Source organism: Camelus ferus, chromosome 7 (assembly GCF_009834535.1).
Source record: "Camelus ferus isolate YT-003-E chromosome 7, BCGSAC_Cfer_1.0, whole genome shotgun sequence".
In the NCBI taxonomy this organism is placed as follows: Eukaryota; Metazoa; Chordata; class Mammalia; order Artiodactyla; family Camelidae; genus Camelus; species Camelus ferus.
The window spans coordinates 41853004-41879452 of NC_045702.1; the positions used below are offsets into that span (position 1 = coordinate 41853004).

At 43.5% G+C, this 26449-nt stretch overlaps 1 protein-coding gene and 1 non-coding gene across 5 annotated transcripts in view; both read left to right on the plus strand.

The window, feature by feature from the left end:
• The window catches only part of CPVL (carboxypeptidase vitellogenic like), a 105910-nt gene that overhangs the window by 21983 nt on the left and 57478 nt on the right, over positions 1 to 26449 (plus strand). For all 4 annotated transcript variants that reach the window (XM_032483797.1, XM_032483800.1, XM_032483798.1 and 1 more), the window contains exons 4-7: positions 14962 to 15076; positions 16057 to 16115; positions 17517 to 17596; positions 22750 to 22816. In XM_032483797.1, the coding sequence (XP_032339688.1) occupies positions 14962 to 15076; positions 16057 to 16115; positions 17517 to 17596; positions 22750 to 22816 (321 nt within the window). The remainder of the gene's footprint in view (positions 1 to 14961; positions 15077 to 16056; positions 16116 to 17516; positions 17597 to 22749; positions 22817 to 26449) is intronic.
• On the plus strand, positions 1757 to 1953 carry LOC116665126. Its single transcript, XR_004321694.1, has one exon. It is a non-coding gene; the product is annotated as a U2 spliceosomal RNA (small nuclear RNA).

Sequence of the window (26449 nt, forward strand, 5' to 3'; positions counted from 1 at the left end):
CTAATTATTATCCCTACACTCACTGCTTCACGCATCCCATACCCATTTATTGAGCGGTACACCGTGGGTCTTTGGGGGAATGTATGGAGAGGGACTGGTGACCCAAGCTGGCTTCTTGAAAGAAGGGCTGTTTACTTTTTTACATCCATAGCAGGTATAGGTTCAAGTGTTCTTATATTTTATCAATTCTGGTGAACAGCAAGGTCACAAAGTTTTTCAGCATAAACAAATCACTTTAGTGTTATGGGTACTATTGGGGGGGGGGTTATTGATAGAGGTGCTGAGATGCATAAATAAATTTTATCCTGCCGCAGGGTAATTTTCTATCTTTCTTTTCCAAATCGGATTTGCTTTAGGAGCCAGAGAAAACAAAGAAAAAGTTATCCCTATGGAGGGTAGTGTTTAGATTTGCATATGATTTGCATATAATGATGTTGCATCCGTAATGACTGGATAAACTGCTTAATCCAGAGTAGTTTAAATTAAATTGCTTCTCTTGGTACTGTTGGGTTGTATTTTCTTGACTTTTCATGTCTGCTTTCTCAGCCGTGGCCTCTGACAGTTCATCAGGTAGTTGTGGGTAGGGGGACGCATGTGAAAAATGGTGAGAAATTCTAGATACTTTTTAGTTGGGGCTCATAGTAGTTTTTAGGCTGTCACCCACTTCAGGGAGCCTTTTCTGGACTCCTCATTTCTTTCTCATTATTCCTGTTGAGAGAGACAAGTCAGGTGCCCAGAGCACAAAATTTGAGCAGAGACTCACTCTCAGGGTTATACAAGTACAGGGTTGGCACCTGCGTGTCCTCCGGACTCCTGCCGGTACCTCCCATTGGGGGAACCCACCTGGAAACCAGAGAGTGAGGAGAGAGTCGCGTTCATAGAGGTCTGTCTGCCAGGACACAGAGCAGAGACCCGATCTTCAGAGCAGTCAAGTAGATGTGTAAATAGCCAGCACAACTCCCTTGAGGAGAATTGGTATGAACGTAGCCTAGAAAGATGAAAGCCCAGAACACCTGTTTCTAATGGGTGGAAATTTTCCCTTTGTTCTTGGAAGCCTCTTAAACTTTATGCCTTTCAGAAACAATACTGTATGGTTTGTGATATCACATTTATCCATATCATTGAATACAGGCATTTATCACGAGCTCCTTTGTGTTAGTTTGCTATTGCTGCTGTACAAATTCCTGAAAATTTAGTGGCTTAAACAACACAGATCTATTATTTCACAGTTCTGGAGGTGTAAAGTCCAACAAGGTCTCTCTAGCCTAAAATCAAGGCATTGGCAGGGCTGAGGTTCTTCTGGAAGCTTCAAGGGAGACTCCATTTCCTTGCCTTTCATAGTTTCTAGAAGCTGCTGGTGTCCCTTGGCTCCTGGCTCCTTTTTCCATCTTCAAAGTTGGCTCTTCTGACATTGCGTCACTCTGGCTGGCTCCATAGTCATGTCACCTTCCCTGACTCTTGTCTTCTGCTTCCCTCTTCTAAGGACCCTTGGGTTTATGTTGGGCCCACGTGGATAATCCAGGATAATTTCCCTGTTTTAAGGTCAGTTGACTAGCAACTTTAATTCCATCTGCACCCTTAATTCCCCTTTACCATGGAGCCTAACACATTCACATGTCCTGGGGATTTCGATGTGGACATCTATGGAGGCCATTATTCCACAAAATGGATACTTAAAAATTTGCCCAGATTAGTGATTCTCAGTCTGTTCTCTCTCACTGATTCTCACATTTTATTGTACTTAAGAATTATCTTCATCACTTCTCAGCCTTTTGGCTAAGATCAAGTGTAGTGTCTGTTCTTATCAGTTTAATACCTGATACATCCTCTATCCGAGGACAATATATTAAATGAATTTTTGGAGCAGGGCTTTGGGATAGGAGCTTGCTCTGTCCACTCAATGCATCTTCAAATTCCCCCAGAGATTCCGACTCATAAATTGGGAGAGGCCAGCAAGTTGTAGAATTAGTAGGTAGACCATGCGTGAGAAACCATCACTCCAGCCTACAGGCCACCACCCTGTATTCAGTGCTTCTGGCCCCAGAGTGGCCCACACTCCTTTTACCAGAAAGAAACAACTAGAGCAGGCAAACCCTGATGGAGGTGGTGTGTGGTCTCATGCACCCGCCTCTAAGATGGGGGCCAGAATGGTGGGTTGAAGAGGTGAGTGCAGCCTGTGGGGTCAGCTCTCCTCTCCGGCCTGCTGGGGCTCAGCCTTCCCTGCTCTGCCTCTCCTACCTGCACCCCAGCCCTCCCAAACCTGATTCCTTACTTTCTCTTCTGCTTTGGTGGCTGGTTGTGATACCAGTAAGTTCCCCCATTGACTTCTGCATAGTGGGTCTTTTTAATAATGATCCAGATTTGTGAAAAAAAAAGAATTAATGGTGAGAGAAGTGAGCAAATGAAAACAAAACAAAGACCCCATCTCTTCCTTCTTATGTTGCCTCTGAACAGTTGGACAGCTTTGTCCAGAATACTGGCGATGTTCTGAGACTGTAAAGCTAGTCAGGGAAATGGGCTTAGGTTCTGCACCCACTCCTGGTTGCCAGACTGAAAGCCCCTGCACTAAACAATGACTGGGCTATTGGGGTCCCTCCTTTTAATTAAATGAAGACCTACCTGTGCATCCCCTGACCAGATTATGTTCTTCAGGGCCCAGAACTGTAGCCCTAAACACCTTCAAAGATGATCCCAAGGGGAGGGTATAGCTAAGTGGTACAGTGCATGCCTAGTATGCACAAGGCCCTGGGTTCAATCCCCAGTTCCTCCATTAAAAATAAATAAATAAACCTAATTACCTCCCCCTCAAAAAAAAATTAAAAAAAAAAAAAGATGATCCCAGAAGACATAAAAAGGAGGCCACTACAGCAGGAAAGAAGATGGTTAAGCATATAATGTTCTTTTTTGTTTTGTTTTGTTTTTTGCTTTTTGTTCTTTCTTTGTTTGTTTTTAATTAAAGTATAGTCAATTACAATATATCAACTATAGTGTTACAGTGTGTGAATTTCTCATGTACACCATAATGTTTCAGTCATACATATACATACACATATTCATTTTCATATTCTTTTTCATTATAGGTTACTACAAGAAATTGAATATAGTTTCCTGTGCTATACAGAAGAAAGTATATCTATTTTTATATATAGTAGTTAATATTTGCAAACACAGTGTTCTGTTGGAAGTGATGGACTGAGCTTCAGGGGAGAGGCAGAGATGAAAAGATGGTACCATTGACAGGTATCACCGCATGGCAGCTGGGATAGATTGTTCCAAGACCTCCTTACAGGGGGAGCCCACATGCACAGCCAGGTCTCCGAGGCCCCAAAGCAACCCTTCCTGCCGAGCCAGTCAGGCTGTGAATTATGGGCCGGGCCAGTTTCAGTGAAGGAGATAAAGCATGCGAGAAGGAGAAGCAGTGGTCACCGAGATGGGGGAAGAGTTCCTTTCATTTGGCAGAAATATTAGTTTGTTGCCTGTCACAGGGCAGCAGCTGATGTTATCATCAGGAGAGAAATGGCCCCTTACAAAAACCACAGGTAGAGAAAATAAGAGATCCAGGAAGGATGCCACACGTGTAATATCCTCTGAGTGTTTTTTGGAATTGCTGTTTCCCAAATTAATTTTGCTTTCCTGTTATTTCTGTGAGACTCCCCTGTCATTGTATACAAATCAGTGCATAATGGATTCCAGAACTTGAAGTGGGTATGCAGTTGGGGACACAATCTGTAAGGGAAATGAAGAGGCATTTTGCATGAGATACAAAGAACAATGAAGCCAGTAAAAATGGAACAACTGTGATAGCTGCTCTTAACTGAACACTGACGATGTGCTAATAAGCACTGTGCATTTCTTCTTTAATCCTTACAAAATCCACATGAAAAGGAATTGTTACCCTCATCTGATAGATGAAGAGGATTGCAGAGATTAGGTAATTAGCCCCAAGTTAGCCAACTAGAAATGGGCAGAACTGGGTGTTAAAACTAGGTCTCAGGTGGAGAAATCTTTGCTCCTGATCAGCACGTGTTGACCCTGAGGAAACAGGTCATGGAAGGCAATCAACCGCAGTCGTTAGAAGGCTAGCCCTTGAGTTAGTCAGGCTTGGGTAAAACCTGGGCTTCACCACCTGTGCCCAGTGTGCCCTTGGGCACATTCTGAACTCTGAGCACTGGTTTCCTTGTTCTAAAACGAGCATCAAAATACCCACTGACCAATAGTTTTTAGACAAATGAGCTAGTATGACAAAGCCTCAGAGTGGAGCCTGATACATGCAAGTAGAGTCCCTGTTCTTATTGTTCATCATCATCGTCATCATCATTATTAGTTTTCCTGTTATTTACACACATACTGTTCAGAGGAAAACTAGTCACACTTTGGGAAGTTGAAGAAGACAGGAAATAAGGAGCAATGGGAAGGAGCTGGATGCCAGCCAAGAATGTTACTGGGGATGTTAAATTACAAAGTGAATTGGGATTTTTTTTTTCATGTTTAAGAAGATAAAAAGACATATAGATAATTATTTTTTGAAAGTAGCATCTTTCTCATTGGAAAAAGGTAGATCTAGGAACAGAGGTAATTTTTTGGATGCATTTTGCCAAAACCTGTAGATTATTTACCCCAAATGTCACAGAGTTAAAATCTGAGATGTTTAGAGTTTGGCCTAAGCTCCTTTTCTTAGGGCTCCACCTTGCTCCTTGGGCCAAGGAGAATAGCTGCGGCTCCTGGTATCTGACTGCCTGGTGACTGAGAAAAATCATTATCATGTTGAGGGGTCAGCGAGGCCAGGATAAGGTGAGGCATGGGAGGCACCTGGGAGCAGCATTTAAGGTGCTCCCTCCCTCTCAGGATCCTGCAGGTGCTGACCCTGCTTAACCAGACACCAGGAAAAGGAAGAGAGAGCAGATGTTAGGTGAACTTGGTCCACAAGCCCACAGTGCAGTGCAGGGCACTGAGCTGCTTTGAGGCTCCTGGGCCAAAGCACAAGCTTCCTCTGTGTGAGCAGGAGAGCAGGTCCCCAGTCCCTGGAAGCCAGCAGGACAGCCAACCCTGGAAGTGCAGGCGTGGAATCAGGTTCCACGGGGCCTCAGCATGCGCTCAGTTCACTCCCTCCTATGGGTGTCTGAACTTAAGAAACAGTCAGGATGATAGAGGGCGGTAGCTCCCAAACTTGCTACCTACCTGGGGAGCTTTACAAATACGACAGATGCCCCAGCTCTGTGTCCGGCCCCACCCAGCAGAGATTCTGATTCATTTGATCTGGAAAGGGCCCCGGGATCAGCATTCCTAGCAAGCTACACAGTGATTCCAGTGCAGCTAGTTGATGGGCTTCAATTTGAGAAGAGAGAGGACTAGAGGTCAGGATACTGGGGTTCTGGTTGCAGGTCTGCAGATCCTCGCTGTATACCTTGGGACACGGCATTTATACTCTCTGAGCCTCCGTTTTCTCATACAGAGTAAAGATGCTACACCTAGTTGACTGCTAAGGTCCCTTCCCAGTCTTACATTCTATGGTATCTGTAATTTTCGTCGGCTTGCCTGCAAGACAACCCTAAATGTGCAACCTAAGGTGTAAAAACATCCAAGAATTCTAAATCAGGGTCTGGGTTGGGTGAGTGAACCCTTGAATTTGTGACTTCTGTAGTAATGAGCCTCCAAGATAGTCCCCAGTGATCTTCACTTCTTGGTATGCACGCTCCCGTGTAGTCCCCTTCCGCACGGAAAGGCAATGCAGCTTCTGCTTGGTGTCTTGGACCACTCACTCTGGGGAAAGCCAGATGCCATGTGGGGAGGCTGCCAAAGCAACTGAGTGGACAAACTCTTACAGAGAGGGAGGACGGCCTCCACCCTCCAGCCAGCCCTGGAGTCAGCCATCAGGTGCCTGCACGCCCTGCTGGTAACAAGACTGCAGCCTTACAAGAGGCCCTGAGCCAGAACTGTCCAGCCGGGTATCCCCACATCCAGCCCCACAGAAAGCATGAGAGATGATTAGTGATTATTGTTGTGTTAGGCCACTAGATTTTGGAGACACGCAGCATTAGACAGCTAATACAGCCTCTCGTCCTGTACTTTTGGGCTGTGATGTCTTGTGACATCTAGAACTTCTGGAGTGGTGACGACTGTGCCTTTTTCTGTTGTTGTTTTGTGTGTGTGTGTGCTTTTGTGTTTTGTTTTTGTGTCTGGGTTTGTCTTTTGGGTTTTTTGGGGGGGAGGTTTTTTTTTTTTTTTGGTTTTTGGTTTTTGGTTTTTGGTTTTCTTGTCTCTCAGCTCCAATTTCACGTTCTTACCTGCTCCACAATAACAGAACTTTAAATATTTTTCCTATGCAGCGAACATGATACTAAGCTTTGTCAGTAGAGGGTGCTGGAGGGACATTGCAGGAGGAAGGTGGCTTCTCTTCCTACCCATTGTCCTGCATTTTGCTTTCCCTTGGCCCTGCTGCCCAGTCTGTCAGGTTGGGGACATCTGGTGGTGCTCTGCCTTAGCTGGGCACACAGACCACGAAGACTCTCTGCAAGCTGATAGTCCTGGCTCTGTCCCAGTGACCACCCGGCTGTGGCTCTCTCAACAGAGACACCACACATGCCAGGTCTTGCCAGCAAGCATGCTTTCTATAGCCCAGCTCTCCCTGGGGCCCTCTCAGCCTTGACCACCTGCATCCGGGGGGCGGTTCCCCCAGCCCTCCCGACATGGACACCGGGCACTCCTGGTGGTGTGCCGCCCCTCAAGCAAGCAGACTCCCAACAACCTGACTTTCTCTGCACTCCCCACCCCTGCTGGCCACAGCCCACTGTCCATGGAGGCCTTTCTAACCTGCCCAGGGATTGGTGGTCAGCTTTGTCTGGGCACCTCAGTGGACTTCTCAGCCACCCTGTGAGCGGCAACCAGACCTTCTCCAACAAGGTGTGGACCATGGTCTTGGGAAGGGCCATGCCCCACCTGATGAGTTTGTCCATCCACGACAGTCTCCCTCAGTCCAGGATATTCTTTAGAGATCTCTTTACGTATTTATGGTTATTCTCCCATTATAATGAATACCTCTTTTAATTAAAATTTCCCTGTTCCTTGGTGGACACAAGAAGCCTACCTAGCACGCTGGCACTTGGCTACAACGAAGGAAATGGCTTGTGGGGAGGCAGACCCTTCAGGCATTCTGTCCCCACTCTTGCCCTGGGGTAGATGTGACACTCATGGCTGATGGGGCCCAGGGCAAGCACTAGAACTTGTAACACAATGAAAGGTCAATGTTTCTAGGGTAAAAAATAATAGTTAAAAAATAGAAAAATTAAGTTAAAAGTACCGCGTGGTTACAGAAAGGCATCAGGAGCCAGGGCAGCCAGTCTTTCTGTCTCAGCCTTATTCTGTCAAGACCAGTGGCTCACTCATCTGGGCTTCCTTCTGCTGTTGGCTGATCAATATGCTTTGCTTCCATGGGCATTTGGCAGGAGATGGCTATCCTGTCCTTGGACCACGCAGTCATCAGAGGTTAACTAGCACTGCTAAGGGTGGAGTGTGATCGGCCACTTTGTGTCAGCTCTTCTTTCCTGGTCCAGTCTGCTAAGGCTGAGGGGCTGGGTCATGTGATATGAACATGGCTAATGGGCCTTTTCCATTGTTAAACGGAGACTCGGTTCTTAGAGAAGAAGGTGTGGTCTGGACAGATCTCTTAAAATATGTCTACCACAGATGGCTACCAATCCACTAGTAATACAGCAAAGATGGTCAAAGGAGGTCACAGACATTTATCTTCTTTAAACTTCCTACTGTTTATCTCCTCTTTGCTATGAACTTATGGCATCAGGGATCTGGAAAAGTAGAAGGTAGGTGAGTGAGACAAAACAAAAAGAAAATAGCTAAAAATGATAAATTATAGATCATCCCATGCATAGTTAAACTCAGCGGAAATCTTTGTGTGCCTGATTCCCTCTGAGAAATTAAATTTAACATGGAGAAGAAAGTAATTTTTTCAGCCGTTGATTTCTTTGCATCAAGATGGGAAAGTCAGGCCTTTCCTCCACCACCCTACCCCCGCCCCGTTCCTTCTAAAGTCCAACTTTCTGGAGGAGGCACAGAGAAGCCAGAACTACCTCATGAAGAAATGAGAGCCCCATAGAAAGGTTAGGGAGGAGAAAGGTAAAAAGGTTTCTAGTGGTGAGCACGTTGGCTCTAATTAATGAGACAATTCAAAGATTAATGAGAGTCAGTGGGAGCTCGGGAGTGATGCAAGGAGGCCTCAAAACAGAAAAAAAAAATAGTTTGAAAAAGTTATTTCTCCATGTGATGGTGCAGTGGCAAGAGTTACAGTAAAGGAACTTTTTAGTCAGTGGTCAAAACCAACCACTGTAAGTAAAATTCCTCTGAAAATCACCGAATGTCTTAGGCAAGTGGTTTGTATGTGTTGGGAGTATGTGTGTAGAGTTAAAGTGTTATTAGGTACCTAGTTAACAATTCTAGTCATAAAACCAATTGCTTTAAATAAAAATCTCTGCCTTGCTTAGCACCATTAGTGCAGCAGCTGAAATATCAGCTGAACTGGGATCTGTGTGGCAAAATGGGAGTCCATTCAGACACACTTGGGGGAATTTCAAGACGTTTGCTTGGGGTATTAATGACTTCAATTACGACAGAACACATTACTTAAACCAAGCAAATAAATGATCAACCTTCGCATACAGAAGTGTGAAGGGAGCCTTAATTAATTTACTAATTACACTTCTTATTTTAAGCGGTACCATTGATTCAGGTCTATAGCGGTTAGGTTACTGTTTTCTCTTACAAAGCGCAGTGTTCCTTGTTGAGGGCTGGGAGGAAGCGGGTGGCTAGAGTCTGGACTCAGCCCTAGGCACTGGCAGAAAATATTGCCCCAATGTTTGTTGAAGTACCTAAGATTCCCTAGAATCACTCCAGTAAGTCTTCTTTATAAAATACAGTCTTGTTACCGGAGAGTCCTGAAGTCAGCAACTCTTTAGCACCCCCCTCATCCCTTATGTATGAACTGTGAACATGCTTCTTCAGTGGTATGTGTAAGGTCTGAGTAGAAATGAAAAAAATTTATGGTTACCAAAGAGGGAAGAGGGGAGAGGGATAAATTAGGAGTCTGGGATTAGCAGATACGAACTACTACATACAGAATAGATAAACAGCAAGGTCCTACTGTATAGCACAGGGAACTATATTCAATAGCTTGTAATAACCTATAATGAGAAAGAATATATATGTATGTGTGTGTGTGTGTGTGTGTGTATAACTGAATCACTGTGCTGTACACCAGAAACTAACAGCATTGTAAATCTACTATACTTCAATAAGTTAGAAAATTCAAAAAGAAGGCTATCTTTACTACATTATGTAGTGGTGGGCCTGTGAGGGTGGAGCAGAAGATGAGTATGGCTGATGGGGGCAGGGGTGAAAGGGAAGACTCAGAGCACAAGGGGATGCTGTTCACATGGGGAGCCGGAGGGCAGGAGGGTTGAGTACTGGTCTACCTTCACTAAGGTTCCCATATAGTTTCTCCTGTGCTCACTTAGAAGCAAGGAGAAAGGAGGAAGCTGGGTGTTTTTAAGAGTCTCTTTCTGTACAGAATGTTAAACCAAGTAAATGACTTTCACTTACTTTGAATGACAGTCTACTAGGACAAGGGTAGACTTTTTTTCACCATTATTGTGACTAAATAATGGAATGCACTAACGGGAGAGATTATGAAATATCCTTCAGTAGAGATCTAAGAAGCAGTAGATAACCTGCCTCCTTCAGGGCTGTTCATTTAGGAGCAAACCCTGAGGCAGGCATGGCCAAGCTCATGAATTGGCCACCAGGGGTCACCAGAAGAATTGAAAGGTCTGAGGCAAGGCCATCATTTCTTGTTTGCCAAGAAGGCAGGTCTGGGGGACCTGTGTGCCCACACTCTTCTGTTGCTAGAGAGACTTTTTACTTAAATATTTAGGATTCCTCTGTTCCTTCTTTTATATTTGGAATTTCTTTGTTTCTTCTTTTTGATCATCAGTTCTTGCTATACTACTTTGATCTGTATGTTATTAATAGAGATTTTATTTTCTTTTTAATTAAATACATAAATGCTTATTAGCAGGGAATTACTCATCTTTCAGGTCTCAGGACCTTCATCCTTCAGGACCGTCACCAGAGGCCTTCTTTACGTATTCAATCTAATGTCTCTCCATTACTTTTTCATATCACCCATTTATTGAATTACTTATTTATTACTGTCTTCCCACCTCACCAGAAAAATAATCCAGGCATTAATTGAAGTGCTGTGCATATATTAACTCTCCAAATCTGCACAACAGTCCTGTTCAATAGACATTATTATCATTCTTGTTTTCAAGCAAAAGACACTGAGACACTGAGAAGTTAAGTAACTTGCCCAAGATCACACAGCTGTAAAATAGCGTAGTTAGAATTCAGACTCTGACAGTCTGGTGCCAAAATCCATGCTCATAACCATTAAGTATCCTACCTGTGCCTGAGTGGGAGCTGCTCTGCCTGCCCAGCCCTAGGATAATGCCTGTTGGTGTTATGTGTTAAATGAATTATTACATGGTGGTAAATTCAGAGTGTCAGCTGTTCAGCCAAATGATGACATATACTGATGTGAAGAGATTTCCACAACATGTTAAGTGAATACAGAAAATATAAAGTGTTCGATAGCCTGATCCTATTTTTGAAAAAAAAATACTTATGTATATAGCATATATAACAGCTACAAGATATGTGTATGTGGGGGGGGGTAGGGAGGAGCATAGAGAAGAATCTGGAAGACTAAATACTTCCATGGTCATCTCTAGGGAACAGGATTGGTGGGGCAAGGGGGAATTTTTTTAAAGGGAGATTTTTTTAAATACTCTCTTTGAAAAAAAAATTGAAGAAAAATTACTTACTTTGTAATATGAAAAGTTTTAAGTAAAATTTTTCAAATTTTTGCCCAAATAAATATACACTCCCTCTTGTTTCATACACTTTTGAATTATAGCCTCAAAACAATCAATACTTTAAAAGTCCTGAATTTTATAAATCTGTAACGAAGTAAAGCAGTGACTTCTTGCTTCATTGGATCCTAAGTTTTGCAGTGTGCTTTCCTCCGGTATGTCTTCACTCACTTTTGTTTTTTTCTAAGTGGGGGTAGTGAGTGGGGGAAGGGCTTCATTCTCACAGTCGAGAGCTAAATAGATCATCCAAGGTATTACTGCATAGTAACTTTATGCCATTATTGACGTGATTATTGTTATACAAATCATGACATTGTGATGTCATATCATATTACAAAAGTCCACATCCTGTGGTATTAACTAACTCTTGGGTTTTTGCATCGAATATGGAAACTTTTATTTTCCAGCATCTGACCTTTTGCATTTCATTCCAGATAAGGGCAATGTTAGTTCACAGTTTGCTTGACTCATGTGTGCATGGAGTTTTCTTAAAAAAAAAAAAATAATAATGAGGGGGGGAGGGTATAGCTCAGTGGTAGAGTGCGTGCCTAGCATGTACAAGGTCCTGGGTTCAATCCCCAGTACTTCCATCAAAGTAAATAAGTAAATAAATAAATAAATAAATAAATAAACTTAATTACCCCCACCCCCCACCCCCCTCCCCCAAAATGGGCTTCTTCAAAGTTTGTCGCGTTCATTCACCTCCTCCAGGAAAGTAAATCTGAGGAGCAAGGTCAGCTGAGGTTGGAGGTGTGTATGCAGATCTCTTATTACCTAAGCGTTCGAAGAATGCAGTATCCTGTGCTTCAAAGTTGCATAATAAAGATGTTTGGCACCAAGGTGCTAGACTTGACTTTGTAGTGTGGCCTCTCAGGGTCTGCCTGTTTTTCTGAAAGTCCGGAGGTCCCATCATTATGCCAGGTCACAGGAAGGGACATGAAAAGCAGAGGAAGGTAGGGTGGAGACCAGCAGGCTGGGGCATCCAAGAGGGCAAACTCTCCATCTCCCTTCCAGAGTCTCAGCCCTGCCTGCACAGTAAACCACCTGGGAGCTTTTAAAACAGACTGATGCTTGCCTCACCCCAGGCCAGTTGAATTGGAATCTCTGGGATTTGGGCCTAAGCAGTAGTTTGTTTTTTAAAAGTTCTTCAAGTTACTTTAATGGGTGACCAGGGTTGAGAACCACTGGCTCATGTGTAGCTCTCCGTGGCTTCTAGAAACTCATGTGCACATTAAGAAGGAAGTGGGGGGCCTGGAGGTCCTGAGGAATGGGTAGACTCACAGTGTCTCACATGCCCAAGAGGCTGGAGCCACTTCCATCCAGATTCCACTGTCTCCCACCTCTAATGTGCCTGCTGCTGAGTGAATAAAGTGGAACGTGATCCTGGGGAGTGGTGTTGAAGAGCAAGTTAGAGGGTCTGAGGGAAGATAAAAATCACTTATTCAAACAAAACACACACAGTTGGGGCCAGGCAGGCCAGGGTAGAGCCGGTTATATTTATCCAGCACAGTAGACCTGACAGCATCATTTCATCATACATTTTCTCATCGGGGTCCTCTGGCAAGCCTATGAGGTGGGCATTATCACCATTTGATGGTTGAGGAAGTGAAGGTCCAGAGGAATCTGCGGGCCAGGATCACACAGCTGTTATGTGGCCAAGAACCTATCTGGCTACCAGTTCCAGGGTCACTCTGCTTCCATAGTGGCTTTAAAAGGCTGGCTTTGGTTTTAATTTTTTCTGCTTCGACTTGCAAGTTCCTAGTTCTCTTAAATTCTTTTTGGACACTGGCAATACTTGAGGCAAGGGAATCAGCTAGTGAAAAGCTGACCAGGAAGATGGCCAAAGGAGCAAGAGAAAACACCAAAACAACCCACTTTTCCTATTCCCTCATTTCTAGGTGGTTTACATGAAAACCATCTATAAATTCCTAGTGTTTATCTATTATATTTATCTATTATAGCAATAGCTAGCTTTTGTAGAACATGCACTATATGCCACTCACTGGGCTTTATGAAAATTATTTAGTCTCCCCAATAGCCACGTGGCATAGGTACTATTATTGATCCTATTGATCCTATTGATAATAGGTACTATTATTTTACAGGTGGGGAAACTGAGGTCCAGAGAACTTAGGCAACTTGTCTAAAGTCACAGAGCTAGTGGATAGTAAAGCCCGGATTGGAACCCAGTTTGTGGCAAGAGCTCACAGACTTACCTGTCACACTGTGCTGACTCTTGGAGCTACAGCCCTGCTGATCTGAGTTCCCAGTCCGACTCCTACCTTCTCTACCTGTTTCCTTAATTATAATAATCATTTGCCCTTAATATGCTTTTATCAGACATTAGGCTTTGTTCCAAGGGCTTTACAAATAGTATCTCATTTAATTTCTTAACACTGGGAAGTGGGACCCAGGTGGTCCCTCATAGAGGAAAACACTTTTCCAGCTCACAGCTGTTCTGACCACTGCCCCCACTGCCCTAGCCCCTTTCCAAAGCTGCTAAGGACTCTAGACATTTGGTGACAAGAGGAGAGAGAAATCCCTCTGTCCTGCCTCTGTCCTTATGGTTAGAACCCTGTGTGATCAGCTCTTCTTGCAGGTTCTTGGCTGTGGGTCCCAGATCACCTTCCCCTAAGTTAGTCTTGCCTTCTGCCTACAGACTCCTCACATCATCTAGGTGAACGAGCCAGTCTCTCCAGCCTTCTGATGCAACGCTGATTTGTCTCCATATAGCTGGGCTAAGTAAAAGCCTGCAGGATTTCCTCTGGGCTGAAGCAGTACGATTCTTTCTTGCCAAACCTGGCTGACTGAGCATCAAATGAGCCATGCCATCAGATGAGGACTCTGTCACGTCCTGCGCTGAGCCCTGTGGAGGCTCAGTGGTGCCTCTTTCAGATTGCCCTGGAGGACTCACGGAGGGCCCGGCAACCTCCACACTCACTGCTGTCCCACACTCACTTGTCTGTCTTGAGGACTTCCCCATCATTTCCCTCTGTCTACAGCATTGTTCCCTGGTTCTTCTTGTGGCTGCATCCTTCTCGGCTTCTGGGTTTCAGTTCAGCTCTCAGGATCTCATGGAGAACTTCCTGATCCCTGTGTCTAAAGGAGACACCTCTGTCTCAGCCGTCACTCTCTCTCTTAGCATCACCTTCATTTCCTTTTCACACTCTTTAATCTTCATATTTATTCATATACTTACTGTCTGTATTTGTCATGAAATGTAAGCCCGAAGAGAACAAGGGCTTGTCTTTCTCACTCACTACTCTGCCAGGACCTCCTCCCAGCAAGGTGCTGACCCCTGTGAGGTGCTCGGAAGTGTATTGTCAAGTGAAAGAAGTCAAGATCCCTCTGTCATCCAGGGTGATGGCGTAGCCTACCGCCAGCAGCTGATTTCCAGCATCCCATCCCTGCCAGTGACCTTTTATTACTTACATCTCCCACATCTCCTAAATAAATCCATGCCTTATTTAGGGTTTTGTTGCTGATTCAGGGATTCAGGGCCTGTCTATGCTTCTCAGTTTCATTGTGTTGAATGAAGTTACTGTTGTCTCTGTGGACACCTTCTTAGGAAATAAAATCAGAAAGGCACTTTCAGCTCGCAGTGAAGGGGGCAGACTTACTGAGGAAGATGAATTCTTTGTAGTACGTCTTTGGGAATATGTTGGTCAAATGAAAGAGTTCCCAGAAGGTTTTAAACAACTGAAAAAATATAAGCGTGTCCTGGCAGTATGCTGGGTGTCTAGGGGAGTACAAAGTCAAGCTTTGACAATCCGTGGGGTTTCTGGCTGTTGGCCAGACAAGACTTAACTGCACGACATAGATAGCCAGCATATGAAGCAAATACTAATTCAAGACAAGAAATGGCAGTGCTTTGCTTGTAGCGCAGAGTGGTCACTGGGGTCTGGGAAGGCTTGGCGACATTTAGACAAGGCCGTGGAAGACAGAGGATTCGGATGAGTTTGCATGGGTGTGTTCTGCAGCCTTAGCACTGTGTCGTCACTGGTTTCTTTGTCCCTCCTAGGTAGAGCCCTGGAATGCTCCAGTCGTCCTCTGGCTGCAGGGTGGGCCAGGCGGCTCATCCATGTTTGGACTCTTTGTGGAACACGGACCTTATATTGTCACAAAAAACCTGACTGGTAAGTACTGCTGGGACTCCACTTTCCCATGGAGAATTCTTCACTGGAACCTTTCTTATCTGCTCTGGAAATAATTTAGAGTGAACACTGAACGACTAGGAATAGGTTAACAGTTCCAGATTATGAAAACATAACTTTCTGGCAATGTCTGTCCAAGGAGGAGGAGCCACCAGGGTGAGTGTCCTGGCTGGACTGTTTTCTCCCTTAAAATTTGGCGAAAGGTTCTGAGCTATGTTCTCCCAGCCTGCTGCTGACTCAGGCAGTCCGGGCTTATGAAAACAGTTGGTATTTATTACTCTTTACATAAGCCCTTTTGCTTGGGACTAATGGGTGGAATTATATCCCTAATTATTCACATGAACAAAACACTGTATGGTTCAGCCCCATAAATGATCAGATATCTTGGAAGCAAGATACTGTGAGCTGAGCCTGGGGTGAAGGAAGGCATGGGGAAGGAGCCACATCCTGCTGTAACCCAGATTTACCCCCATCTCATTTTCTTTGTGTGCGTGTCTGGTGGGGGGTGATTATTTACTTTCCCTGGGTCAGAATTTGGAGGGTGAAACAGTGACTCAGCATACTCACGTGTACAACTCTGTTGACGTAGTGGTTCTCTTCAGCGTTGAATGGGAGGCAGAGGATTCCAGAGAATTGGACATTAAGGATGACTCACTGGGTTGGACAGATGGGTTTATTGCATCAGTGGTTGATGGGTTTTTCTGCATGACCCAGTTGCACTGGGTTTTGTTTCCAAAATCCATCTTAGGTGTAGAAACCCTCTGGTTCTGGGAAAAGTAAGGGAGAGAGAAAAGGGGCATGCATCTGTTCTGAGCTGTGAGGGTGTGATGCAGTGTCAGAGGGACATCAGAGTTCGGTGACAGGGAGAGGACAGGGGGGCATGTTGAGCTCCTAACCAGAGCTAGACCTGAGGTGGGATGTTTTATTAGACTCAGTCTAACACCTCTTCTCTGCTTTACTAGTGCGTGCCAGAGACTTTCCCTGGACCACGACATTTTCCATGCTCTACATTGATAATCCAGTGAGTACCCCTGGGGTCCTATGAAATGGCAGTATTAGCCTCTCTTGTATTCTTTCTTTAAGTACACTTAAGAAATAGAAAAAATACAGATTTGATTTTTTCCTTTTTAAAATAGAATTATCTATTAAAACGAAACACATTTGAGATTTAATTTTTCTAACACATACTGTTATGTCCAAGTTTGGCAATTTTACTTGCTACCGTCTCTCCTTCCCTCATTTCTAGTCTTATGAAACGTCCTGTTCACTGAATTGTACCATCCAGGATAAGGGATTAGCTTCCTTCTACTGATGACATGGGTTTCTCCGTAGCAGGGCCTATTATACAGTATGGGAACTCCTCATCTTTCAAATAGAGTTCTAGACATACAAAGTCACAACTGGTCTCCTTCGCTTATCACAGTGAGCAGAATGCCTTAGCTCAAAAGAGGGGCAAAAGGTAGAATTCTCTTTGGGAAATTCTTACGAAACTGAATCCAATACACTGCAATTTAGGAAAGTAACTTTGGGGTCAGCTTCTGCAGATTGAGAATATCTTTGCCCTCTAAGTAATTTCTCTAACTTCTTTCTCTTCCCAGATGGTTCAAAGAGAAAACAGATAAATTGGGAGAAAAAAGTCCAACATTCTTGTCCACCCTGCCATGTTTTGTCAACCATTCTCTTTCTTATCTGTAATCCCATATTTAAATAAAAGTTTAATTAAATGTTCTGTTCCCTTGGGTGTTTAGAGGACAAACAAAAACCAAAAATATTTACAACTGGTATGTGTGTGGTGCATTCCTGATATGTATTATTGACGCAAAATGAAGTTAGCTTCTTCTGTTAATTTGCAGCTCAGTTGTCCATGAATTTCTAGGTACAAGAAAATATTAGTTTACAGCTAATCTTTATTTAAAAACCCCTTATCTGCTGAAGGTGAAAGGGTTTAGTGGCCATATTTCTCACAAATAAAGAAATGGGAAACCATCCCCCCCCCCCCCCATGTTTTATCTCCAGCCTAGAGAGTTCCTTTTTAGCAGGACAGAACATTGCACCCTTCAGGTTTCAGAGAGGAGACAACTTTGGATCTTTTTGATACTGTAGCAGGGAGCAGGAAAGGTCAATTCCTTGTCCTTAAATCAACATCTGGCCAGGTCCCCACTGCAGGCTCAGGACAGCTCAGCCACTAACCCCAGGGCAGAGCTTTGTGCTGCTATTTTAGTTGGGCTTGGAGGAAGGAGGGGGGAAATAGGTGGCATGCAACATCCTCCTTTGAGGATGGCCAAATGCACGTGAGTGACGGCAACAATCTGAGGTCCACAGCATGGCGTTTGGAATAAGGGTGGTTTCCTTCCCATGTGATACCTCTCTGCAGGACGTGTGTTTCTCTGTATTTATATCTGCCTATTGATTTCACCTTCAGGTGGGCACAGGCTTCAGTTTTACTGAACATCCACAGGGATATGCAGTCACCGAGGATGATGTGGCACGAGACTTATACAGGTAAAAGGTCCTGGCTCTCTCTTGATCTTCTTCAGACCAAATGTTTTTCTATTTCAATAGGAAAATCCTTCCAGTAGTGGAAGTATTATTGATTGGTCCTCATAGTCCAATTCTTGAATGTCTTTTAGGAACAGTTCTATGTGGGGAGCATACACACACACACACACACACACACACACACACACACACACACACAGAGTCTGTTTTCCACTCTGCTACATTATCATTGATAATTATGAAAGTGGCCAGCAGAGAAAATAATAAGAGCTGACATCTTGAGGCATAATTTTAATTTTGTAAAACTATCCTTTGAGAAACAATGGAAACAGGGCTGAATTCTTCAACCAAAGATTATTTTCCAACTGTTCAACTAGATGCCTAGATGCCTGAGAGATTTCTGCCTGCTTTCCACATTATATTTAATTTTGCATTTGCCAGGAAACAACATTTCAGATGTTTGTGTTTTTTTTTCCTTAGGGTTCCTCCTTCTGTGGCCTTCACAAAATGCAATTTTTCACTCTCTTGTTTCTCCTTCATGACTCTTCCAGGCTTAAAGTGCAGCTCGTAAACTGATCTCTTACTTCCCCTTCATATTACAAAATTATTCTTCTGCAAAAAAAAAAAAAAAAATTGAAGGAAAATGTAGCCTAACCAAACAGAATACATACTATTTCTTCATTTCTTTTTCTTAAGTTCATTGTAGTTATTTTTAGTACATTTTTAAAAAGTAAGTGATCTTATTGGGCCACATTTTTTCCCAGTCTGTAGATGATTACCAGAGACCAAGTCCCTGATTCTATCAGATCACCAGGGCACCCCTTTATGCATTATAAAAATTTACAAGAATCCTAGTAGCCAGAAAGGGTTAACGAGCTCCCCTACCCTGCCCCCGACTTCCCCCAGACACCCTCTCTCTGCTAATCACTTGGTGAGCAAACCCAACCAATCCCCAAAGTGAAAGTGAATCTAATAGGAGTCAGAGTTTTTTGATCTCTGACAAAAGCTTTCCGTTTTATTCTTCTTTTCTCCCCAAGGCAGCTGGCTGGGGGCGGGGCGGGTTGGAGGAACTTCCGGCCTCTCCCAGAGAGGCTTCTCTCTTCTCTGCTGACCCAGAAAACGGCTGCTGTCTGTGTTCCACACTTTGATTTGCCTCATGTCTCATTATTTTAGCACATCCATTCAGTTTCCAGGAGGGATGACTAGCAACCACACTTCTGCTTCCAGAGCAGATGGGTCCTGGGGGCAGATTAGCCCGATCCCAGGAGGGGTCCCTCCCCTACCCCCAGCTCCCGAACCTCTTCTTTCCCGCCCAGGACATCATCCCGATGGCAGGCTGTCCTCACACGTCTACTGGAGTGCCAGGTCTTTCTCATTTGGCGCTGACTGTGTGCTCCCATTTTTTCACATCCGAAACCTGCTTCTCGCTGTTCCCCCTCCTCCTGCAACCCACTTTGGCTGAAATCCAGACAAACTGAGTTCTTTAACTAGCAAACACCCTGAGGGCAGAGGGTCTGTATTAACGAAATGCATCAGTCCTGTCTTAGTCAGAGCCTCGCACCCCTGCCATCCTTCTCTGGCTCTCCAGCCCCTCCCCCAGAGAGGGTCGCAGCTTCCAGCTGACCCTCCGTGGGGATATTTACTGCTGACATGTGGTTCATCTCCTCTTGCAAGACATGTAAAGAGAACCTATTTCAAAGCATCCATTGTTTATAGCTGTTTTAGTTCTTTTTGCTTCAGGCTCTCAGAACTGGAAAATAGCTAATCAAGGGTAGTGCAGAAAACTGATTTCAGCTGTTTCCTTTATAGTTGACACTATTTGTTTCCCTTTGTGACTACATTCTTCTCTCCAGCTGTCCAGATGGGTGTTTGGAATAAGAAGGTTGCTTTGAGACCTGTAAACAGGCTACTACAGGTTTGAAGAGTAGAACTCTCTTTTTCTCCCTTTGAAAACCATCTCTCTTTTTTTCTGAAAATCTCATTTCTTTTGACTATTATGAGTGCACGGCTGTAAGGAGTAGACTCCTAAAAAGACATTTGACATTCACATTAGGCTGCTTTTCTTTTATTTGGAAATGTAACTTTTTCACTAATAAGATGTTTAAATAGTCTCTCTCTCTCTCTTTTTTTTTTTTTTTTTCTTTTTTTCTGTTGGGAATGTGTTTAGAACCATATTGCCACTCTGGTTTAAAAAAATAAATAAATTTCCTAAAGGATAATCAATTTAGCTAACTTTGATTTGGAGTAGACCAGCTGGTGCCTCTCTCCCTCTATCACTGGTTTTCCGATTGCCTACCTCGTGCCAGACACTGTTCATGGTGCTGGTGACGCAGTACTGAGCAAGCCGCCCAGGCCCCACGCTCCCGGTGTGCCTGAAGTGATTTTCTTAGCAGCCAGACGGAAATGCTACTGTTCTATTCCACATACTGGTTTGCATGGGAAATAATATCCATCTCTGATCAAAGCTCCATGGCAATGTGACTGTGAGACAGGTTTCATGTGTTAAACGAGAACATTGCATGTTCAGTGCAGGCGGAGGGGATCATGGCCTGGCCACACTAGATGTGGAATGCGTGGATGCAGAGGACGGGTCCCCACCTGATGCCACAGAACAAAACTGCCAAGATTATTTATGGTTACTGAAGTGTAGTCAGTTTACAGTGTTGTGTCCATTTCTGGTGTGCAGCATCGTGTTTCAGTCATACATATACATACATGTAGTTGTTTTCATATTCTTTTTCACCATATGTTACTACAAGATACTGAATATAGTTCCCTGTGCTATACAGTAAAAACTTGTCATTTATCTAAAGCCACTGAAAGTCTTGTTGCTGCCCTTCTATCAGTCAAACTGTCAGTGACTAAAGCTAAGCCTCCTTTGGGTTTTGTTGGTGTGGAGCTTCTGCTGACATTGTTTTAACCCCAGTTCTCCCAGATCTCTCATATTTCTTATGCCCCTCACTCCACTACAGCTGACCAAAGCCCAGGGCAGTCTTTGGCTCTATAATCCACCTTTTCTGCCCAAACTCATCTTCCCTTTAAAGAAATTATCTGAGGAAATTTTCTCATAGTCACTCACCCTTGTGATCTCTGTTTCGTCCTGGTGTCCTTTAATGTACCTTTCTGCCACCAGGTAGCCTTTGACTAAAGTATTTATTAGACAAGGCCTTGGCACAATGCCAGCAAGGTTCCAAATGGAATCACCTGGAAGAGGTGAGCTTCCTGCACCACAGAGCACTTGTGCCTGAGTAAATACATGGAGTGTACACACATGTACACACACGTGTGTGTGCATGTCATGTATTATGTATTTTAGCAATTCTGCTTCTAAAATTTGAAATGTTATATGGGCAAGATTCTAAGGTTTTATTTTTAAGCAAACCCTCACCATGTAACGATACAGTCCTTGACTAAAACACAGTTCAAAGAGCAGGGGCATATGTACACCTGACGTACTAAATTTACGTTTTTCATTCTTCATTCCCGTTTAAGAGAGACCTGCCAAACCTTGCTATTATACGCCAAATTTTTGTTTGGATCCTACTGTGAAATTAAAACTCTATGGTAACTTCCTGAAGTGGGGCCTTGCCTTGGAAACTTCAGGTAGAGGATCCTGGCCTTTTCCATCTGGAAGCAACCGGGGAGATTCTCTCTTTCAGCTAAGATTGCCAGATAAAATACAGAATGCCCAGTTAAATTTGAATTTCAGATAAACAGTGAATAATGTTTTAAAGTAAGTATGTCCCAGGCGCTACTTGGGACATACTTATACCAAGACATTATTTGTTGTTTATCTGAAATTCAAATCTAATTGGACATCTTGCATTTTTGTTTGCTAAATCTGGCAACCCCAACAAATTCGCTAAGGAAATAAGCTTTAAGCTAAAGAACAAGGCTTACTTGAGATTTACTGTATCAAATTGTCTATTGCCATTCCAACTAGCAGAAAGAGAGAAAGAGAAGTAATTTTTAGCCTGAAGGTTAAAGCGAGAGCAAAGGGTGGAGAATAAACTCCTATTTTTATCTCAACTCTGAAGCCAGCTCATTGCCAGGGCAAGCATGGAAGCTATATAATGCAGCTTCCCAGATTTAGTTCCTCCCAAGATTTCAGTTGCTATAAATAATAAATAGAGAAATACGCTGAAACTCTGCAGTAGAGTTTAATGCTGGGTTTTTACGGAGCCTTTGAAAATTATTGCCGGGATCGTGGTGATTGTTATGACCCAGTTTTGCTTCTGTGTCACCCTTGGACTTTCTCCTTCTCCTGGTTTTGCAGGGCCTCCTTGACTTTCATCTTCACTGGATGGTTCACGGCTTTTAGTCCCTCAGCAGGAAGCTGGGGGGAAAAAACCCTGCCTAGCTTCTCAGGCATCGCAATCTGAGTCAAAACATTCATAAAGCTTCTGATTTTCCCAAGTTTTAGTTTCTTTATGAAAGATTTTGGTTAGAGAATCATTCAATAATCTTTTCTTGCTTATTATGAAGTAATTTCTTGAGTACGTTTAAACCTATTTCACTGTAACCTACCGAAGTGGCTGTTGGCATTCTTTAGTAAATGTGATTTTGGGGGCCTGGAAGCCACTGTGTGTTTACTTTCGTATATGTAGCCATTGGCTGGTTTTCCTTTCAACTATAGTCATTTTACAGCTTTTCTGTTCTTTGGTTACTAAAACTAAAACACTGACATTTTGGGAGCCCCATTAGAACATAGAAATGTTCAGGGTTCCCCACAGAGAGAGTTTGGTAAGCAACTAAGGTTCCCATTACCTCACCACAAGCCGAGGTTAAAGGGGTCATAAGGTTTGCAGAATTATCTCCACAAAATTGCTAAATAATAGGTGAAAGCCTGTATCACTTAGCTCAAGGGCCCCCTTGATGGTTAGGTGATCCAAGTTGGTAACTCAGAGATCTGGAAACCTTCCCAGAGTGCTGATGTCCACTTGTCTCAACTCCTGATTGTCGCAAAGTAAGCCCACAAGTATCTTCTAACCATCCACCGAGTTTGGAATGTTATGTGCATGAGACTTTGGATGAAATGCCTACAGGAGCTTATAGCATAGTGGTATCTTAATTCTAATGTGAAACCTCTTGTCAGAGGGTGAAATTGGGTAGCACAGCATGATTCCGTGTAATTTTTATTGTTTTTCTTTTTGCAGTGCACTAGTTCAGTTTTTCCTGTTGTTTTCTGACTATAAAGAGAATGACTTTTATGCCACTGGAGAGGTGAGTGGAAGTCAGGTTTTATTGCATGCTTCCAATATCATCAGGACTGAAATATATCATGACACTTGTGGTTTATTCATTCAGTATGTACACACACACACACACACATACACACACACACATTAGTATTAATTCAGCTCATATTAAAAGTTCTCCAGTTATCCCCCAAATGTCCTCCATAACATTTTTAAAGATACAGGGCTTAATAAAGATTCATATATCACTGTGGGTTGTCATGCCTCAGTCCCTTGCCTTTTTCGTTGTTGTTATTTATGATAATGATTTTTAAGAGTCTAGGCCAGGGACCTTGTAGAATGTCCCATTTTCTGGCTTTGACTGATTCTCTCCTCAATGTTTAGATTCAGTGAAAACATGTGGCAAGGACGCTATGTAGATGATGTTGTGTGCTTTCTGTTCTGTCACATCGGGAGGCACATACTGTTCCATTACTGGTGACATTAAACGTGATGACTTAGTCAAGGTGGTGTCTGCCAGATCTCACCATTGGAAAGTTACCTTTTCCTTTTGAAATTAATAAGTAATCTGAGACCACGTGAGCATCTCTTCCCAGCCACCAAATATGTCACGGAGTAGTTTCAGCATTCACTGATAAATCAGTTATTCATCAGACTGATAACTGTCTGAATCCGTTCTTATACCAGGGGGTGTAAAATGGTGATTCTGCTGATCTGTCTTCCTTTAGGTATCATCTGGCATTCTTCTGTAGAGAAGATCTTCCCCTCCTCCTCTTCTCTGTTATGTATTTTTAAAAATGTCACTGGAGACTCATGGATTGTTAAATCTGTTTGATGTGTTAAAATTTATTGCTATCACTATTGTTTTTGATGCTCATATTGTTCCCTATTTGGTCAGTGGGAACCCCTGCAGGCTGGCTCCTGTGTCGTTTGGACAGTCCTCATTAGTCTTTGAGCATTTCCTTGCTTTTTGGCACACATATATGTTCTAGGATTATCTTGTACTTTCCCTGCCCTAGTCCTGGAATCAGTTGTTTCTTCAAGGAACTCTGGTTCGTTTTAATGGGGAAGGGTGTTTGGAAACCAAGACCTGAACACTAAGTGTTCTCATTGCTACTGGGATGCTATTTCTTTAGACTTTGTCTGTAGGCAAAGCTAGAAAACAAAGTGACTTCCAGTATTTTTTGGCTGCAATTGTTTTTATCCTTGGACTGTACCGGTTTAAAAGTCAAAGTTCTATGTCTGAAATGTGTAAGAATTAATTTTTTTTCAGGGTGATTGTGTTACAGTTTAAAATACAGGTTCACTTGCATATGTTGGTTTCAATTTTAAGGCTTGCTTTTTTTTTTTTAATCCTTTTAAATTTAAGGTTATTTTAAAAATGTATAGCAGCCAATATTTTGCAGACACAAAAATTCTTAGGTGCTGGGAATACAATTGTGAACAAAACAGAAAACTTCCCTGCCTTCATACATTCTAGAGGCGAAAGCAGTGATAAAGAAAGAAGGAAACATGTACTGTATGGTCAGGCAGTGATACGCCCGAGAAAGGTATGTCATGAAAAAGATAAGCAGGGTGAGGGTTGGAGAGTGATGGAGGTGCTATTTTGGATAAGATTGTCAGGGAAGGGTTCTTTGATAAGGAGACAGTTGAGCAGAGCCCTGAGTGATGTAGTGGAGGGACCTCTGCAGGATCTGGGAGAAGAGCTTTCCTAGAGGAAGGATCGGCAAATGCGAAGACTGTGCCTGGGGGCAGGCTTGGTGCACTCAGGAAAAATCTTTGGGCTGCTGTAGAAGGAGCTTATATGGGTGAGACAGGCAGATCATGTAGGGCCTTGTTGCGCATGGCAGAGAGGTTGGACTTTATTCTGAGTGTAAAGGGAAACCACTGGAGGGATCAGAGTTCACTGAAAGAGTATTTAGAATCAAATTCAGTTCAACACATATATATTGAGTATCTGCTGTGCCTGAGGCATTGGACAAGTATTGGAAATTCAATGATTAATAAGACATTGACTCTAGCCTAATCTGAGAGTCTAATGATAAGCATAATGCAAAATGAAAAGTACAATTGGAGAAACAGCTGTAAAGACAAGTAGCACAAAGTGAGCACAGACAGCTGCTCACTGTGGGATCCTCAGGAAAGGTCAAGCAATTAAACTGGATTTTGAAGGGTGAATATGGGTGTATTAGTCCAGGCTCTTTTACCTGCAAGAGACAGAAACCCTATTCAAAGTGGTTTAAGTAAAACAGGGGCATCAGGCATGGCTGTATCTGGGTACTCAAACCTTGTCATCAGGATTTTCTCTCACATTCCCTCAGTCTATTCACTTGGCTTTGCACTTCACTGGTTTCATTCTCAGGTAAATTCTTTTCACCTGGGCCCTTGCCCCACCACCCAACTCCAGAGGTCTACGTATGCCTACCAGCTCAACCTCCTTCCCATATTCCTGAATCTCATGTGATCCATTTGGGTCCCATGCCCATTCTAGAACTAGTAACTGGGGTCAATGGGATGGAATATACAGATTGGCCAGAATGGTGCCTGAGGCCCACCTCAGTGACCTGGGAGGTAGGAGATCACCTTGGGGCCTTTACGCCTGAACCACAAGGCCTGAGAGTGGGAGATGAGTGGTCTCCAGAGGAAAATCTGAGTGATAATACCAGAAGGAGGGCTGGAAGGATGCTGGGCAAGCACAAACCACAGATGTCCATTCTAAGGATGTCAAACTGAAAAACAGTCTCAGTTTTTCCGAGGGAATGGCAAGTTAAAGGAGCTAGGAACTTCCTTCTCTTCACCTGCTTTCTTCTCTTTCTAAACTGTCTGGAAAGGATATCCTGACTGTTTAGCATGTTACACTTAAGTCTTTTTTTAAGCCAGTTATCTAGTCAGGATTGTTCAGGACCTCCACCAGTAATTCCCTGCTGCTCCTTGCCTTTTAACTCATCTCAGAGGCAGGTCAGGGAACAGGGCATGAAGAGACACTCCTGTCATCTTGGTAGCAGCCTTGGAAAACGCCCAGTCTTCACCTCCAACAGGAGAGCGATCTGCTTAGTGTGTAATTCCTTGTCTTGCAAATAATGCGGTGATGTTGTTAACCATGATGTTGAACTTTGAGCAAAGCTGCCAAATTCTTGATGAAAAATTTGACTTGTCTCCCTCTTGTCTGCCTGTTGGTTTCATGCGTGTAATTTCCGAATGTGTGTAGGAAAGGAGCATTTTCTTTTTACATTCTCTGCTGCTGGGATGAATACTTGTAAGAAAACCTGTGGCTTCCAATGATGAAAGAAGATGTGAAGGAGGGCAGGCAGGGCCTGGGGTGGAGATGCAGTTGCTGGCAACATCATCTTCGTAAGAACTGCACAGGAGATGTTAAATCTGGGGGCACGTCTTTTTCTAGGAGGAAGAGCACTAAATAATGGCTTGCTGGTTTATTATTAGTAGAGTGCTGTGTTTCCCTAGTCTAGTTTGTTCCATCTGGTCATCTGCTTTAAGGCTAGGAGGCAGAATGGAGTAGAAGGAATTCTGGATTAATGACCAAGAGACCTTCATTCATTGCTGGCTTTACCTCTCTGTGGATGAGTTCTTTAACCTCTCTGGGCCTCTGCTTTTCACCTTAAAATCAGACGGGCTGGTTGTTAAATTGGATCACTTCAAG